The sequence below is a fragment of the Rousettus aegyptiacus genome, unplaced genomic scaffold (genome assembly GCF_014176215.1).
Source record: "Rousettus aegyptiacus isolate mRouAeg1 unplaced genomic scaffold, mRouAeg1.p scaffold_m13_p_5, whole genome shotgun sequence".
NCBI lineage: Eukaryota > Metazoa > Chordata > Mammalia > Chiroptera > Pteropodidae > Rousettus > Rousettus aegyptiacus.
This window is the reverse complement of record NW_023416308.1, coordinates 82,510,295-82,530,233: the sequence shown is the minus strand read 5'-3', so window position 1 is coordinate 82,530,233 and position 19,939 is coordinate 82,510,295. Positions and strand designations below refer to the sequence as shown.

The 19,939-nt window shown below is 35.0% G+C and overlaps 1 protein-coding gene across 1 annotated transcript in view; it reads right to left on the bottom strand.

Annotated features, from left to right (window-relative positions):
* IPO7 (importin 7) overlaps positions 1 to 18,556 on the bottom strand; it is a 39,389-nt gene extending 20,833 nt beyond the window's left edge. Inside the window, exons 1-6 of the mRNA XM_016147358.2 lie at positions 18,299 to 18,556; positions 8,538 to 8,619; positions 6,612 to 6,765; positions 6,049 to 6,207; positions 2,676 to 2,832; positions 1,107 to 1,196 (exon numbers count right to left, since the gene is read on the bottom strand). Coding sequence (XP_016002844.1) covers positions 1,107 to 1,196; positions 2,676 to 2,832; positions 6,049 to 6,207; positions 6,612 to 6,765; positions 8,538 to 8,619; positions 18,299 to 18,382 — 726 coding nt within the window. The 5' untranslated portion in view covers positions 18,383 to 18,556. The remainder of the gene's footprint in view (positions 1 to 1,106; positions 1,197 to 2,675; positions 2,833 to 6,048; positions 6,208 to 6,611; positions 6,766 to 8,537; positions 8,620 to 18,298) is intronic.
* Positions 18,557 to 19,939: the final 1,383 nt, after the last annotated feature.

Below are 19,939 nucleotides of genomic sequence, written 5' to 3'. Positions count from 1 at the left end.
AACTTTTAAAGTTACATTTTATTTTATATAGTTCTATTAGGTGTATACAGATAAATACACATTTGAACTAGTTTCCTGTGGAGTAGGAGAAACGTCATTTATTTCTTCTGTACTGATTTTATACATAAAAATTTGAGTAATAAACTACAAAACAAGAGGTTACTTTTACTTTATGACACTAATAAAATTGTTGGATAAATTTTAAAAACCCTTTTGTGTCTGTTTAAAATAAATTCAGGACTGTTATTTTTGAGGATTTATAGTAAGGTATATAAAAGTACTAAAAATATCAGGTATTCAGGATTATAAATTGCCCTACCTCTCTAGAAAACTATATTATAAAGAAAAAATGTTTTTTAAAATTGTGATTAAATGTTAAAAAACAATATAGTTGGATAATTCTATATGTACTAAAAACCACTGAATTGGATCCTTTGAATAGGTCAATTTTGTTATATGTGAGTTACATCTCTTAAATAAAAACAAATATCAAAATATTAAGTTTGATCAACTTATAAGCTCTTCCCCTGTTCATGGGTGTCTGACAAATTACTAGGCTACAAAGCTAGCTATCGACTCTTTTTAGATGTAATTTCTAATTTACATATAACAAAGTGTAGGGTATACAACATGATGATTTATGTATATACGTATATACATATATATGTATATAACGATAAAGTGATTACTACAGTAAGTTAAGGAAGGTGGTCAAAAGGTTGAAATTTCCAGTTATAAGATAAATAAGTTCTGGAGATATAATGTATAGCATGGTGACTACAGTTAACAATATTACTATTTGTTCATATCACAGAAAATATTTATAACTGTGAGGTGATATGTATTATGAGCTCTTAAAACTAAGAAGCAGAAACGTTAGGATGAAATAGATCTATAAGCACTTAAACAATACATGAAATAACCCTTCGTGAATTTTTACTTAGTATATGCATACACATAAACAAATGAAATGATGTTTATCTAGAAAAATTCATATTATGATTATGTAAGTCTTTTAAAAAAATTATAGAAAATAGTAGTTAAAATTCTCAAAAGATAAATAAATATTTATGTTTAGTAATATAAGAGAACACAAAGAAACTTACGTTAGGTACATCTCTATTCACAACAGTCTTTAAAATTTCGATCCATTCTGTCAGGTTCTGTTGGTTTATCAGCTCCAATGGTAGTGTATACTAAATTAAAATCAAAAATCAATTTTTTAAATCCTTACAAAAGAAAATCCCACTTCCTTTAACTCTTCACAAAACCTACTAAAGGTATTTTAATCAATCCCCATTTTCTTTCTTTTTTTTTTTTTTAAGTAGATAACGCAAATTTCTTACTTGGCTGATTTGGTTACTCCATCTACACTGGTGAATTGTGGGAATAACAGTGGGCACCCTTGTTCCCAAATTACTGAGAATGTAAGCTGAATTTATTGTGGATTTCTAGTGAATATTTTTTTATCGAATTAAAGAAATTATATCCAAGATTCTTACATTTTTTTTAAAGCAAGAATGGTTATTAAATTTTAACAAATAGTTTATCTGGCATCTTCAAAAATGGTTACAGGTCTCTCTTTTCACATGAGTTAATCACAAAAACTAATTTCTTACTGTTGACCCATTCTTGCATTCTTGGAATAAATCTTTATCTCTTAATAGGCTTATGAAATCAATATCCTATTTAGGATTTTGGGACATTTATTTCCATAAGAAAGAAGGGAAGGTATTTTTATATCAGGGCATGCTAGTCTCAAAAAATTTGTTGCAGAAATAAGTATTTTGCCCCATGCCCTAAAATGATTTATTTAAAAACTTATTTTTAATCTAAAAGTTAGAATCTCATCAGTTGTAGGGGTGTGGGAGAATGAAAACACTACACATACTGTCTATCCAAATCACTTTAAAAAGAATTACATAAGAAGGAGCCAACAGAATGGCATCAAAATGCCCTTAGGAAGACTAGGAAATGTTAGATTGTCTTTAAAGATCTAGCAAAGACATGCAAAATCCAACCAAATAATTACAATCTCAGTGGAGGAAAAAATCACAGGTCTATTTAAAAGAGATATAAAAAGTAATGGCCTGAATGGAAGCAAAGGTCCTGGTAATGAGAAGAATCCTTCTATAACTATACGGTACGAAAAGAATCAAATTTTAATCCTGATCAAAAACTGTATTTCATAAGTAATTACATTCCACTGAGAATATAGATATGACCATTTCCTTAGTGGATATTTCTTGTTCCAGAAAGATTTAGAACAATATACAAAAATTATGAAGCCCATTATTGTATGCTAGTCAAGCCCACAGTATTTTTGTGTAAGCTTAGGAATAGGCTTTTGTAATTATCTGGACAATCTACATATTTGGCATACCAGAGTTACTTGTTAGATGTCAACTGTAATCAAGTAACTGATTTTCGGATTTGTGAATTCTTAAGGTACAGGAAAAATTTACTAATTTTGTAAATAGTGTTAGATAGTTTAAGAGAATTTAAGATTGACCATGTATAATTCAAGATTAGTTGTTTGCGTATTTGGAGAAGCATGCTTGGTTAGACTTTAAACATACTTATAATTTTGGCTATTTATATTTGGTAGCAAATCATCCACTTTAAAACTAGATACACAAACTTTTTATAAGTAAAAACTGCTTTGTAAAAATTACCTGAACAAGAGCATAGAAAATCTTGAAAATTTGTTTCTGGATGAGAACAGACTGATCAGACTGATCAGAAAGAAGTTGAATAAAACGGTCCTTTAGCACTGGCAGGAAATGCTGCATTGCTGCTACCAATGGACTCCGTTCCTCTGGTTTCTTGTACCTTTGGGTAGGAATACAAACTAATTCTGTAAGAATTTATTTTTATTTTATAACTATTTATATATGAGATATAAACTACTTGTTTGTTCACACAATTATAAGCAAATAGAAGAAAAATCCACTAATATGCCACCAAACACGAGCAAAATCAACTTGAGAAAAGTCTCAAATATCTAAAATTTACTAAGCATTTATCATGAGGTCATAATCTTCAAGGTTCCATTAATATTCTCACTTCTACAGTTGAGGAAACTGAAGCACAGAGAAGTTAAATATCTTTTCCGGTATACACATCTCAGTATAACTTTCAGTAGATGAGATCCAAGGTTTGTCCTCTTAGCAACTTCACTATGCTGTTTCTAATTCTGAATACTGATAGAACTGAGGAGCTACAATGATTTGGCTTTTAAACATTAGCAATTGATGTATATAAAATCAATTATGTTTTATCATCCTTAAGCAATTTACATATGAAGAGTGTTATTAAGGCAGAGTGGCATCTATAAAGCAGAAAATATTCTATTTCTAAAAGCATTAAAACCAGAAGTTCATTTATAACCCATGTTATACAAAATCGTACCTCACAGGCTATTTATGATCTTTATTTATCCCATCTGGATTGACTATGCACATATTTTTATAGCAGATATAATAATAATGTTTGACTACTGAGTGCTGGTACAGATTTCAATAGGAACATTACATAATGTTATGTAAATCTTATCTTTCTAAAATCCTTAATTCTAAATCACATTTTGCTCTAAGATTAAAGAACTGCTGACCTGAGACATTCTCACATATAGATTAAAATTTTAAATATATTGTTAAAAGGTCTGTCAGCTTATTTCAAAAAATAAATTAAATAGAATTTATAGCTTAGAACTATGGGAAACTTCAGCTTCCTTTATTTTTAGATTACATTATTTAAACTGCTTTAGAATGGTTTTTCCTTACCAGAATCCAGTTTTATCTACTGGTAGACTTTTTAAAGAGGAAAAATGCATTTAAGAATTGCATATCTGAGCACATTTTTAAGACTCTTATAACAAAAGTAAATTGCCAAGAATAAAAAACACCGAGAAATACACTAATAATGACTAAGACTGCTAAAACATTTAACTGACAGATAATTTAAGTATTTTAATGTACTGAGAATGTGTATCTAGCATATATTTTAAAAGGTTATCAGTACATTTCTCTGAGTCAAGAAAAGAATAACAATTTAGAAGTCAGTTACACTGACTATAATAATTATTGATAATATTCTCTTCTAACAATAAAGGTAAGAACTATATTATGCACCTCTCTGCATTTATCCAACCCAGGTGATCACACACATTAAGAGGGTCTGAATTTCACGTGAGACATTCTCCCTATCTACACTGAGTAATGGACTGTATTAGTTGTTAACCTAAGCTAATAGTTATGAAAGTAATTTATGGTAAGAAACAAATCACTACTCTATAAGACCTAAAGTTCCTAATCCTATAAAAATGTGACACTAATAAAAGCCCACTACCACAAGACTACAGTGTGTCAAGCTGGTGAGCTATGTTGACAGGAAATCCTTAAATACTAGCTCATCACTTGCCTATTAAAAAAAAAACTTCAATGTTTGGTTCATCTGCATCACATCCACGGCATTCAAAATCTTCTTTAACACAGTCCCAATTTACAAGTCCAAAATTATCCCCAACCTCTCAACAGAAATTATCTATAGCATTTAATAGTCTCCTCACTACCCACTAAAGACAGTGTCTCATTTCCACCGCTGTACCTTTCTTTTTTGTTCACACTACTTCATATGGTGTGACATGCCTTCCTCTTCAAATGTTCCTTCTGTGCTCCTTCAACTGACAAGAATTTCCTGAGGATCTATGCTCCTGAAGGCCACAACTTCCAATTTCTCCATGAATTTTCTTAGAACTGCTTCAGTCCACACAGATCCCTTGTGAACACCTTGTGCTCCACAATCGAACACTGGCTGAAAATGAACTGGAATTCCAATACTGTAGCAGCCTCCTGTGTCTCCCATTTAAAAATTCCCTGTCACATTCTCTCCTGCTAAGATTATAGGACAGGAGAGACTTGAACCTCCTCAATGACAATGACAGCTTATTGTTATTCTCTCTCATTTTAGTCACTCACTTACCAGAACTACAACAACTGGCACTCTGACAGAGGTTGGAGCAACAGCTGGAACATTCCTTAGCAGGAAGATGGGTAGCTGGTGGGAACACAAGAAAACACCAGTACCAATGCTGTAAATGGTATATTTCTCTCCTGCTCAGAACAAAAGCAGCAGTTCATCAGCTACTTTGAGTTGGGACCCAAAAAGGGTATTGGAGGCTAACTACAAGCCCCAGAATTAGAGGGCTCACAATGGCATCTGTGTAGCTGTTAGGACTGGAAATAAAGCCACCACCATGGTTTAAGTGTTCCTCATGACTTCCTCATAATTTTCGAATATCAAAACTTTCATGTCCCTATCAATTTCATTATTTTCACCACAAACTTAAGAGAATCCCCTCAACACTTGGCTTACTACTTCCAGTGCTATATACCTCAACTTTCAAAGTTAGGTTTTTTTTTCTTATCCCTAAACCTAGATCTAAAATGATCCCTCGGTCTAAAATATTCTTTCTTACTGATATCAATTACTTATATTATAATTTGCTCAAATATGCAAACACTAAAACAGGTGACTGTGAATACTTCCAAACTTAATGTTTAAAAATGGTCATATGAAATTCCAACACAATCTGTTTGAGGTAAATTCTTAAAACTCATCAAGAACGCAAATTAATATAAAAATTCACAGAAAGCCAGAATAAAGAGTTCTAATGCTCAATGTATTCTGATCCCCTTCATATGGAAAAAAAAAAAAAAAAGCAAAAAGCTTATCTTTAGGCATTTTATTGGCACATAAGGAGAAGCCCATATTGAAGGAGTTAAAGATAACCCAATTTTTGCATAGGGAAACATAATGAGTAAGAAAAAAGAACACAAGTAGTTTATCAATTGAATTAACAGAAGAGGCTACGGAATTACAATAAGAATGACATTTCAAAAAGAAAACACTGAATTAAAATCAATATAATTCATTAATTTTAATATTTATACTGAATGTAATTTTATATGTTCAAAAATATTAGCTTAAATTTTCCAAACTTTCCCCACTTCTCAAAACTCTATGGGAATTGAGACAGACACTTACTCATAATTTTTCACAAGCTGATAGAGGCAAAGAAGAATCCCTAGCCAACAAGCACTGTTATCAGACTGAAGATAAAAGCCAATTTTGTCCACAATGGCAGTCCAGCGGCTTGGATAATCATGTTTGATGATATGATGAATGCATGTAGTAAGTTGTACCCTGAAAGTCAAAGATAAACAATAAAGAGGAATAAGTGCTACCTAGATAAAATTTTACAAAGAAAATAGCTGTTTAGACAAAAATAAATGAGTCACTGAGCAAAAACTATCTGTTCTTCCTATTTCAAATAACAAGACTATTCAATATAAATTATGACAGCATTCTATCCTTTCATTTGATCAATATTTCACAAGTTTTACATGAAGTTTAAAAGGTTTTGACTTTATAAATGTAAAAATCAATTGCAATAAGAAAATAAAACAAAAAATTTCTCCTGTGACAGCATTTGCTATGTTTTCTGCCATAAAAATGACAGGTTTTTATGTTTTAAAAAGACACTCAAAATCCACCCTCAAAACCCCGAAAATGGGTAAGTTTAAAATATATATATAATATACATATACCTGATGAGCTCAGGAGAGTGAATAATGGCCTCTACAATATTTTCTCGAATACAATGCCGATCTTCTTCTGGAATAGTATAAGGGGATATATCCCTTGGCGCTGTTTCACGATCTGGCCAATATTGTGTTATCATATTTTTCAAATAGATAACACCTAAAATATAGGTTAATTTGACAAAAAGAAAAAGAGTATTTACTATAAAAACACTGTAAATATCCCTTATGTGTTCACACTTCAATTTCTTTCTTTCAGATCAACCACTGTTAGTAAAGCTATCCTTTTAAAAACAAAATAATGCATTCTATTATTTTAAAAGTTGATAGTCAAACACAAATCTAATACTCAGTGAACAGTGATAGTCTTTATTAAACACAGAGCCTAAGAGAATTTTGCAAATAACACACTACAAATTAACTGTTAAAACTTTTTAAATCATTTATTCATAACTTTTTATCCTTTTTTTGGTAGAAAAGCTATCTAGATTGCTTTTACTAAAATGAGTTCTAAATGAAGCCTCTCTAAAGACAAAACCACACACACCAATAGAGCTTCTACAATTAATAACACTGCTATAGACTGAATTTTTGTTGCCCCAAAAATTCATATTGAAATCCTAAACCCCTGACGTAATGCTATTAGGGCCTTTATTGGTCATGAGGGCTGATATCATGAATGGGATTAATGCCCTTAAAAGAGACCCCAGAGAGCACCCACCATGTGAGGTTCTAACAACCAGAAAATGGGTCATCATCAGACACCAAATCTGAGAGTGCCTTTATCTTGGACTTCTCAGCCTTCAGAACTGTGAGAAATAAATTTATGTTGTTTATAAGCCATGAGCCATCCAGTCTGTGTTATAGCAGCCCAACTAAGACACAAAGGTTATTTCTACTGTAGAAAAATTACAGTATATAGATTCTTAGTCTATAAAGCTAAGTGTTTCAATTACACGACTTCAAATTCATGTTACAAGAATTTGCTGTGTTCAAAAATTACTGATTACTACCTTCTGTCAGCTACTATACTGCTGTCTTGTATACCACTAGTTAACTTGAACTAAACTATATTGCTAACAATGTTTTTTATCCAGCCCTTTCTCTATGAATGAGGAAAGGATGAATAAGGAGAGGGAAAGGGAATCCTCAATCACAAATGTACAGGATACATAGAAAGGGAAATTATTCAAGATTAGTTAATTCCTATATTCTACAAAACACTGGCTCTTCTGATTAGTAATTAACTCTTACCTGGAGTCCTGCAACTATTTAAATAAGGATAACTGATACAACTCTATGATTGTATATTCTACTTTCCTTTAGATTAAATTCCTGAGATTAAATTCTAACAGGAAATAGTTTACTACATATGGCATATTATTGTAAATTATACACCTGCAAATATGGTAAAAAATTAATACATCTGCAAATAAACTGTCATAAGACATAAAGATGGTGAATTCCATTATTCTGAAGACCAACAGATAATATCAAGTGGTTTGCCACATTGTCAGACTTTGATAGTGAGGTAATTGTTTAATATCTTATGGAACTTGAACAGTATTTGTTAAATTGTTGAAATAAGGAGTAAAAGCAAAAGGCTGTAAAGAACAATTGTATAAACAAAGAGTCTTGTATCTCAGAATCATCCATCAGGGAGAAAAACAGGGAATACACAGAATCTTTTAATAAACTCCATCAATTTCTCTTTCTAGCTTCTCTTTTAATTCAAAGAAATATCACATTCCTTTGAACTCTGCCACCAACTAACTGACTCGCTGTTTGTAGTAAACACATGAGGACAAACCGATTTTCAGGGAAGAAAACCACTGAAAGGTCCAAGCATCCCAAGTTACTTCCGTTATTCCATTATGGACCTTTTAAACAACACATTTACGTGCACTCAAGAAAATAATTCAAGAAACTTGCCTGCTTGTCTTACAGGTAAATCCAGTTGTTCCGACATAGTAATCTGAAGCAATGTGGAAACAAAATTCAGAGACTTGTGTGCCTGCAAACAAAAACATACATTTTAAATTTCAGCAAACACATATTCTCAGTACTCTTTTTCACTGCTTGGCTGACACAAAGACTCTCCATGCATTGGTCCCAGCCTTATTTCCCATCACTCACCTACAATGAACTCAAAACAATTTAACATCCTAACTCCTATAATATTTTGGATGTATGCATTTGCCTCCATTCCACTGGACTTCCTATTTATCCCAATTAGCATTCTTAGCCTATACTGGTGACAGCAGCACAAAAACAATATGCTCTGATACCTATTTTTCCCAATGCAATAATAATTTCTCCAGAGAAACATTCTATTTAGTGGCTAGAAACAACTTAAATCACTAAAAATTAAAAGCATAGTTTGGGGGGTGGTTTCCAAGGTGCTATGTTTTTATTTCTTACTATGTTATAAAAGTTCATTCAGTATGTGAAAATTAATCAATTGTACCCATTATGACCATTTTTCTGTATCATGTTAATTTCAAAAGAATTGAAAATCAATAACTGAACATTCAATAAAAGTAGGCTATAAACAATATGATGATTTAATAAACACTTTTATATACATATGCAATGCAACACATACAGGAAAGACTGAAATACATCGAAAATGCCAATATACAGTTATCTCTGGGGTGGTGGGATTATAGAGGAGCTATTCTTTATACATTTTCTGTTTTCCAAATTTTATACTATGAACCCGGGTCACTTTCATTAACACTACAAAAAGTCTCTTAAGGACTAAATTTGTCATATTTGCTTCTGATATTTTTAAGAGAATTCATCATTCAAGTTAAATCCCTTCTTGTATGTCTTCTCAGTCTCAGTCTCAGTCCCTCTCTCCCAATTTAATCACCACCTAATGTCATTTCCTTCTTCCAGCCCATGTTTTTAGTACTTTTTTGCACATATTCACATGTAAAACAGTGATTTTTATTTTAGTTTCCTCATGACAGACTTTTGCTCCCATTCTTTAAACTTCTTCAAAACAAAAAAAAATTTCCCTTTGGATATAAAAAATTTCTTTCACATTAGAACAGAGTGATACTTCATTGTCATTCCAAAAATTATTTGTTGGTATTCTTGGTGCAAGACACTCTGCCAGAATCTGAGAACACAGAGCTGGATGAGACAAATGAGGCTGCATAACTTCATGGAAACCTAAGAGTTTAGTGAAGAAAAATAAGATAAACAGGTAACTGCAATGAAGTGTATTGAAGAAGTATATAGCACACAGCACACAATGAAAGAATCCAAAGGAGACTTTCCTAAGTCAGTGAAGTAATGCTTAAATTTAAACCTGAATAGGAATAGTTTAGGTGCGTGAAGGGAAGGTATTTGCCCTTTCTAGTACTCTAAACAGATCTGAACACAATAACCACTATCAGTTTCTTGAAACACCTTTCTATCTAAGGAATATACACACCACTTTTCCTGGTCCTTTCTCAGGCTCCTTTGCTGGTTTCTCATACTATAAATGCTAGAACCTGGTGTCAGGACTCAGTCATAGCCTGTCTTTTCTACTCCCCAGCTGATTTCATCTAACCCTTGTCTTTAAGTATTGTCTATATTAAATGTTATTTCCAGTTCAGATCACTTTAACAGACCTATTTAACTTTATTATCTATCTCCCTAGCTTCTCAGACTTGTGTTCAAAACATCTTTTCCCTAAAAGCCACGACTCTTTCCTTGCACTATTATCTCTCATGACCTTTCTCATCACTATCCTGTTATTCACATCTGAAACCTGTCTGAATGTCATCTTTAACACTTCCCTCTTCTTTATCCCAACTAAATATATCAGGCTCTGTTGATTCTATACCCAAAATGCTTATATAATTAACATATCCACTTTCTCCATTAACACCAACCTAGTCCCTGTGACTGTCATCTATCTTAAGGTAACTTTTTGCACCCAATCATTCTCCATTTAACAGCCAATGAACTTTAAAATTGTAAATCTCTTTAAAACAAACCTTTTAACAACTTTGTACTCTATTTCCTAGTCTACAAAGTCCTGCATTATCTTGTCCTGCCAATTTCTTCAGCTTCACTTAAACTCTCATTCCCCACTGTCCCGCCTTACCAGCCTTCTTTAAGGTTCTTTCAGCCACAAACATCACTGCATTTCAGCCTTTGTACATGCTGTGACTTTCTACCTACCAGATCAAGATCCCTCTTTCCAATAGCCTGCCAAAGTTAACGGGTTCACAGCTTCTTTGAGTTTCAGCTTAAACATTTCCTTAGAGAAGCCTCTCCCGACTGATCATTCAAGCTAAAATAGGGCTCACTATTAATCTCATTTTCCTCCACCATAACACTTATTACACATTCGTAATTATATTTATAGACTGGCTTTATGTCTACCTCTCCTATTAGACTTTAAGCTCCAGTTAGAGTAAGGACTGTACTGTTTGTATACTCACTGCATATGATGTTTGGCATTTAAGATACTCACCAAATTTATTAAGTGAATAACTAGATGAATCAATAAAAAAAATGTCTTGGTAGCAGTTGTGAGCACCCGGGAGTGAAAACAGTATTTATATTTAAGAGGTAGCTAGATGAGCCCACAAAGGACACTACTATTCATACTACCACTACGACACTTTTAAGGACATATATATTACAGAATATATAGAGATAACTCCTACAACAAATTATGAACTAGAATGGATGGCCAGAATCAGATAGTCCTGGTTATAAATATAGGTGATGCCACTTCCTACATTTTTAACTCTTGAGCAAGCTGATTCAGCAAAACTAAGTCTCAATTACAAAATGAGTATACAAAACATACTTCACAGGATGACTACATGAAATTAAATATGGAGACCATTTTAGCAGATATCAATACATAATAAATTTTATATTGTTTATATGCCCATACACAGTAGAATCTCATCTTTCTCAGCAAGTATATACTAAAGCCAATAGGGCATAAACTGAATATTGCCAAATTAATCTTTAGTTCCTTAAATCACCCATGAAATACAGCATGTGGTTTTGTGTATACAACACTCTCTTGAGGTAGCAATACTGCTGTTTTTCCTTCTGAGTTGGAAACAAAATGCTTTCTACGAATGGAACCCAAAATTAAGTTATTGGTTTATTTTAGCAGTCATGTTAGAACAACAAAAACCACCACAACCACCACTGTTTATGTTGGTTGAACATAGAGCTACATGTGAGTTAAAAGTGAGCATACCCACTGGCTGTACCTTCCTACAGCACAACAGTTACTCCGTAAATGTTACATTAACAAAGGTTCTTAAGTGATTTCTAATTTCTTGAGGTTTAAATATAAAAAAATAAAACTGCAAGAATACTTGAAGGAAACCAAGGTATGTATTTTTTATCATCTTAATGAGGAAAACTAACCATGACACCAAAAGCTGAAAGCCGTAAAACAGTTTTAGTATCAAATAGATAAAAAGTAACCAATGTTTAACAAAAAAAGGAAAATATCTTCAACATTTGAGGAAGGGTTAATCACTCCAAAACAAAAGTTAGAGAACATGTACAAACAAATTACAAAAGAATTAGTAGTACAAGTGACAAGACAGTCCTACCTCAAAACAATATATGCAATACACCAAAGTGCTGGTGAGGATGTGAAAAAAAATGGAACTCATACAATGCTGATAGATGTATAAACTGGTACAACCATACTGGAAAACTAACAAGCCCCCAACTTACAACTTAGCAAATTCATCCTTATATAATCAAGAGAAAAAAGTGCTTATGCCCATAATACCTGTCCGCTGACAAGTGAAGGTATAAACAAATTGCGGTAAAATACAATGAAACACCACATAACTTAAAATAAAACCAACCTATGAAATTAAGCAATAACACAGATCTCAAAAATATTTTAAGAAGTCAGACTAACTGGGTACTTACCATGTGATTCTATGTACATGAAGTTCAAGAAAAGGCAAATCTAATCTATAGTTAACAGAAATCAGAATAATGGTAACCTGAGGGAGGAAAAGTATTAATTGGGAAGAGTCTCAAGGGAAAGTTGTAGGCCAATGAAAATGTTATATGTATCTTTATCTAGATGGGTAAAAACTGACTGGGCTGTATATTTTTGAGCTTGGTATTATATGTTAAGTTATCCCTCAATTAAAAAAAATTAACAGGACTACTTTTGCCTGAACATTTAAAGTGATAGAATTCATAATAGCCCAAAGTGGAAACAACCCACATGTTTATCAACTGATGAGTGGATAAGCAAAATATGGCATATCCATATATATGATAGAATATTATTCAGTAATATAAAGAATACTGATATATGCTACATGTATGAACCTTAAAACCACTGTGCTATATGAAAGAAGCCAGTCACAAAAGACTACATAGTGTATGATTTCATTTACATGAAATGTCCAGAATAGCAAATCTATATAGACAGAAAGTAGCCTAGGACTGGGAGTGTGAAGGAAAATGGGGAATGACTGCTCACGGGTATGGGGTTTCTTTTTGGGATGATGAAAATGTTCTAAAGCTTGTGGTGATGACTGCATAACTCAGAATTTACTAAAATTCACTGAATTGGATGCTTTGTATAGTATCTGAGTTCAATAATTATTCCAAAAAACTAATGAAACTGAATTATGAAAATAATTAATTACTATTATTTTAAGTCATTTTGACGTCAAAAACACACAAGCATACATCGAAAAGTGCAACTGATGAAAAAAGTGTAATTTTTAGACAACTGAGCCAGACTAAGTTTAAGAAAGAAAAGATATTCCTGTTAACAGGAATAGCACAAGCAAACTCAACCTGGGACATCTACCTGCCCCATATAAATTTCCACCCTGCTGAACTCTCTAATACAGGAAGCCTTATATTCTTCAAAAGGATGTAACAAATTAATTTAAAGTAACACTAAATATCAGACACCAGATTCCCAAGAAAATTGAGACAGTAAATAGATTAGCAATTGCCTGGAGCTGGCATAGGGGGTTAATTGGGGTAATGGAAATGTTCCAAAACTAGATTGCTGACAGTTGTGCCGCTCAATAAATCCACTAAATCACTAACTTCACTTTAAAAAGGTGAATTTTATGGAATGTAAATTATACCTCGATAAAGTTTAAAAATGAAAAAAAGACTGCAGATTCGTACAATTATAAAACACATATAAAATACAGACAACATTAAATGTTCAAATTAGGAAAAACCACATGACAGGCACTCAAATATTTTTTAAATAACAGAAATAATTATTTGTTGAATGTCTACTCTCAGCTAATATTCCAGGGTTAAAAAAAAATCTTAAAGATTTAATTCCCATTGGAGATAAATTAAAAATCAATGAACTTTTAGAGAAGTGGCAACAATCAAATAGTTCAAAAAGGGAGAATATATAAGGTGTTAAAAATGAGTTTTGAGCTTACACAGAACCACAGGTCAGAGTGGAAAAAGATTGCATGTAAGATGGAATTCATGAGGAAAATGTTTAGTTTTAGGTGATAAGAGCTTAATAGGAGGGGTGAACAGCATGAGTAAAGGTTTGTACATAGAAAGGTTTCCACTGAAGAACACTGGCAGTTAAAGCAGGAATAGAGAAGAAACTGTTGTCTATTAAAATAATCTGCCAAAACCCTTTTATTTTTATCACACAGATGCAGAAACAAGTATTTCTGAGTGTGTCTTGCGAATACATACAAGAAAGGGCAGCCTTTGTACCCCCAAGAACAAACAGCGGTACCAAACCTTTTTGGCACCAGGGACTGGTGCTCCTATGAAACTCTAATGTCTGATGCTCTCAGGTGGAGCTGAGGAAGTGACAGTGACGCTAGCACTGGGGAGCAGCTGCAAATACAGATGAAGCTTTGCTCACTTGCCCGCCCGCTCATCCCCACTGCTGTGGGGCCCGCTCTTTAACCGGCCATGGTACTGGCTGTGGTCCGGCAGGGCGGGGGGGGGGGGGGGGGGGGGTGTTGGGAACTCCTGCTCTAGAACATAACAATTAACACTGAATGAGTGAATACCTAATGTCACATATTTAAGATTACCTAAACCAGTTTTTAAAAACTATACTTCTAGATATACAAAAGTCAAGCTCAAAGTTTAGAATTTAAATGAGAAGTGACAGACTCTGTAACACAAACGTACTTGAAAGATTCAAAGATGAGTGCTCTTAACATTCCTGAGTATTATTTGAGTTCTTATTTCTCTTTCGTTCAACAAATATTTACTGAGAGCTTATAATGTGCCAGGCATTGTGCTTATAATTACCTAATTCTCATGTTACAATAATGCTATCTACTTAGTGATCTTAGTGTCCAAAGAATATGTACTTGTGTTCTTCCACCATTAGTGCTGATCACCTTCCAATGAGATATATAACTACTAAGTTAGTAGACTAAAGTAGGAAATAAAATACACAGCATGTTGGACTGGTTAATTAACCAGCAGTTCAAATAATCTGGAGAGAACTGAGTAGGTGCCAAACACTTTCTGAAATTTTTTACACACCATCATCTCACTCAACCCAAGTAACACAATGACATACATAACTACTTTTGTTTTATACATAGGGGAAATGATGCTTAGAGATTAAATAACTTTCCTAATATCTCCAACCAGTACAGAATTCTTCAGTAATTTTTTTTAAAAGGCTAAGGTGATTTTCAATAAAATTTCCAAGAATATTTCTGCTTTTTAATTGTTTTCTCCAGTTTTAAAATTATAACAGCAGTTCAAAAAAAAAAAAAAAATCTTAACATACTACAGAGTCAGTCAGAGGGGAATACTAAGTCAGATGTTTCTTGAAAGTATCTTCCAGAGTCCTTACTCTCATCTCTAACAGTCTAATCAAACTTTCTTAACTTTATATATATGTAATACATAAATATACGTACACCCCCAAAATCTTTGAGGCAGAAGTGGTATAACAGACTAAATAACTTGTGTTTCCTATTATAACAAGAAGCCAGCAAATCTTAACATTGACAAATCAAAGAATCATAGTATTAAAGCAAAATTACTGACCTCCTGAAACTCAAAATTACAGTGGGGAGAATAAGTAAAATATATACGATGATAAATCAGTACCATACAGAAAAACAAACAAGCAAAGGGAGATAGGGAGTGCAGTAGTCCAGCAACTCTTCAGCGATATGGAAACATCTGAACAGTGACAGAAGTGAGAACAAGCCTGGGAAATAACTGAGTAAAAGGGGTTCCAAACAGAATAGTTAAGTGCAATAGCTCTGAGAAAGAAGAAGCACTTTATTTTTTTTTTAACTACCTGCACTATAATACTTAGATAACATTTACAATTTTTACAGTTAGAGAATACTTCAGCTGGCTTAAGAGATTCATTCAAATGTCAAAGATCTTTTTTCTTTTAACTAAATGAACCAAAATACAGCTTCAGTCGAGACATCAAGGAATGTTTGGTTCATCCTATCTTAGCTAAAGCAAGAGCCTGCCAGATATAAAATGCTATTTCCCCATTCTTACTATAGTCAAGGTTCTCAAGATTTACTGAGATCTATTTCCCGAATCAAGGTTCTGCCACAAAGAAAGTCAGAACAAAAAATATTCAAATGGAATCACTTTATTAAAATAAAAATTAGAATTGAAAATAATTTTAAAAGTTACCTTAGGAAAATTACTAAAAATATCTAGGTGTAATAATGGAAAGAAATTTGCAAAACATAAATAGCTAACAATCACAGTAATGCAGCCCAGATACCAAATTATCTTTGACAGAAAAGATAAGCAGTGTTCACTATTCCAGACTATTCCAAAACCCTAACAGCTTAACAGTTTTGAACACTATTTATCTTCCAAAAACTAGATTGTGAAATACTTACCCCAGGTCTCTATTACAAGATATTAATGCATAGAACTATACATTCAATAATACCTACTGGAGAAATAAATGAATTTCAAATTTGCAGGAAGCATTATATACCAATTTTTCTACAAGGGAACCAACTCAATAATTTTTAAAATCAACAATTATATGCAAAAATATTTAATCAAAATAATGTTATTAGAGCAAAGTCACGGTAGAAATAGCTATTACTAAACTTTTAGTGTCTAGGCTTATGCATGCATTAATACTTCATAAACAAAATAATGTTCATCTTAACCTATCACAAATCAAAATTAAAAGTGATCCATAACTCTCTCCATACTTTAGTAATGGTTCAATTTGGGGATTTATTTTAACTCATTATTTTATATACAAAAGAAATCTTAAGCCCCGCCCCAAGGCTACTCTGAGCTTAAGAGTTTGAGCATCACTCTAAGTATGATCTAAAGATGGTCTCATTTACATATAAATAGATTTAACCTTTTATTTTAAAATAACTTTACACTTAATTTGTCTAAACTTTGTGGGTAGTATTCTTAAAATACAAGTTCCTTAAGGGCAGGGATCTCTAAAACTGCATTGTATATTCAAGATGTTCAATTGGGAATATTCCTGCGGCTTCTAGTAAGTCGACATAAATGTTTTTAAATAATTTGCCTACCAACTAAGAGGAACATAAGTAATCCAATTTCTACTTTAAAGAAGGACTTCTTTTTACCTTAAAAAAAATGTACACTAGATCTTACTAAAGCTGGCAAAATCAGTATACCAAAGACACTTATTAACTGGCGTAAGTTACAGTGGTCCTTTTAAGAAGCCTTTCAAATACTCACTAAAATATAAAAAGTTGTAGAAATTTAGAAACAAAGAATGAAACTAAAGATAGTACAATAAAATACCCACATAAGGCTGTTTTCCAAGCGGTGGTCTCCCAAAAATATACTCATCGAGCTGATTTGGAGCTTGGCATGTTTCAAGGCACCCTGTCTCAAACTGTCTCACTTGACCGTCAGAGCAACCCTATGGCCTAATTTTATGAATGAGAAAAACTCAGCATCAAAAGGTTAAACGACGTGCCCAAGGTCAGTCAAGAAATTAGTGTTGCAGTTCTACCTAGAAGGGTGCAGTTCTCCTGACACTTTTCCACCACACTGCTCTGCCTCCGACTGAGGTATTAAGAGCAGTGAATCAGACTCACTGAGTATCCCGCTGTCCCCTCAGCCTGCTAAAGAGGCGGGGGCTTGCCTCTGAAAGCTCTCCCTAGCAGCTCAGCCGGAGAGGGGAAAGTTGTGCAGGTCACTGATCAGCCCAGTGAAGTGACAAGCTGACAGGCGCAGCTCCCAAAGGACTAGCTCTATATTCCCAGGAGCCCTTCCAAAACCCGGCGCCAGCAAGACTGCTCCCGGAAACGTCGGAAAAACCACTCAGCGAGTTTCGCCCCCTCCTGGGCGCGAGGAACTAGCGGGAAATGAGCCAGAGGGCGGCCGGCGACCCGACCCAACCATGTGTCCAGCCCGTCACGCCTGCCTCGCCTCAGCCGACTCCTCGTGCCTCGACCGCAGCCAGAGGCCCAGTTCAGGATACGACGCAAAGGCTGCCTGCCTGGGCCGCTGCCGCCGCCACCGCCACCGCCACCGCCACCGCAGCAGCCTGAGGCGCCCCGGCGTGGCTGTCGCCGTCAGGTCCCCGCCCCACCACTCTAGTTGGGCCCCTCCGCTACGCCGTCCGCGTCTCTGGCCAGGCCTGGAGGGCTCGACTGGCCATAGAGAGACCGCCCGTCCACCCGCCGCCGCCGCCGCCGCCGCCGCCGCCAGCCTTGCGTCCTTACTTCATTGAGCTGGCGCTCCGCGGCCTCACGCAGGGCTGGGTCCATGGTGCCCCGCAGGGCCTCGATAATGGTGTTGGGGTCCATCGCAGCGCAGACTCGGTCAAACCCGGGGCTCTGGTGCTTCTGAGCCTAGAACAGCGCCGCACACTGCGCACATGGACCCGCCGCGCTCCGCAGCGGCAACCGGCGCGAAAGGAAAGAGAAGCGCCAAGGCCCCGGATAGAACCTCTTCGCCTCGGCGTGGAGGCGGGAGATGCTGCGGCCACTTCCTGTCGGCGCGCCGCGGAGCACCTTGGGATATGTAGTCCACGTGTGCCGTCCGTAGCGCACGTGGCCCTGAGCTGTCGCTCTTAACAGACGTCTTGGAATTGAAAAAAGAAAAATGTTTAGACTCCACAGAAAGAAAATTAAAATAATCAATTACAGTTATTTCACATAGTAATATACTTATGGTGACTATGAGGTGAATCTAATACAATGAGTGATGCCACACACTGCTAGTAGTTGTGTAATTGAAGAAAACCTTTTGAAAAGCAGTTTGTGGCTGTTTCTATATGCGATAAAAATGTTCATAATCTTTGATCTACGTAATCCATTTGTGAGACTATCTTAAGAAAATAAAAATTAAACTTTAGGTGTGAAAGGTATTTATCACATTTCATATTATATAATCGAATACTAAAATTATGGCTTTTTATTGAGTATCCAAATTCTGGCAGAAACGATGTAAATCACATCTAAATGCAGAAAGAAGCATAATTCCTATTAAAACGTACTTTCTTTAAAACAATTAAAGAAACTCTCCTTTAAAGCAAAGAAGAGTTAAACAATTTGCCCAATGTCACTTGATACTGAGAGGTACATTTAGGATTTCAAACCTAGAATGTTCCTCTTTTTGAGGTTTTCATTCCACTAAATCACTCTGCCTCTCAAGAGAAACGTGGAACAATGTGAGAATGGCTAAGCAAATTACAAGAATTCAATCAATTAAATATTTCACACCATATAGTATATAATATACAATTATATTAATAATATGTAATATTTTATATTATTTTACTATAAAATTACAAATATTATATACCTTGTGACGACACAAAAACATAAGGATACTGTTCGGTTGCTCAAGGGCGCCATTACGCCAGTGGGAAGGTGGCTCAATACCTAAGATGGCTGACGGCTCACGACCAAAGTTACAGCAGAGGCTTCCCGGGCGCCAGGATCAGCCAAACAGAAAAGTCCCCGCCCTGTAATCCCACCGACATACTGGGCCAAAACCTTTAAAAACCGTGCCTATACCCCAGACACATGTGACTTCTCTGGCCCCTTTCCTCGGGACCAGCGAACCTCACCCGTAGACCCTAATAAAGCCTGTTTTATACTTCGCTTTGGCTCAATCTCACCCTCATTTTCATCTCCTCCGGCCAATCATTTGGTGCCGAAACCCAGGAGGGGGTTTTAGCCGCCTCTCGGAGTGGCAGCTACCCTCCCCCGGACAAGTTTCCGACTCATTCTCTCTGGACCCTGGCTGCTCGGCTGCTCGTGAGTAAGTTCTCTCCCCTGTCTTCCCTCTGCCTTCCCTTCCTCCTCGGCGGGCCTAGCCCTAGCTGCGGCCGCGCCTAGCGCTCGCCCACCGCCGGC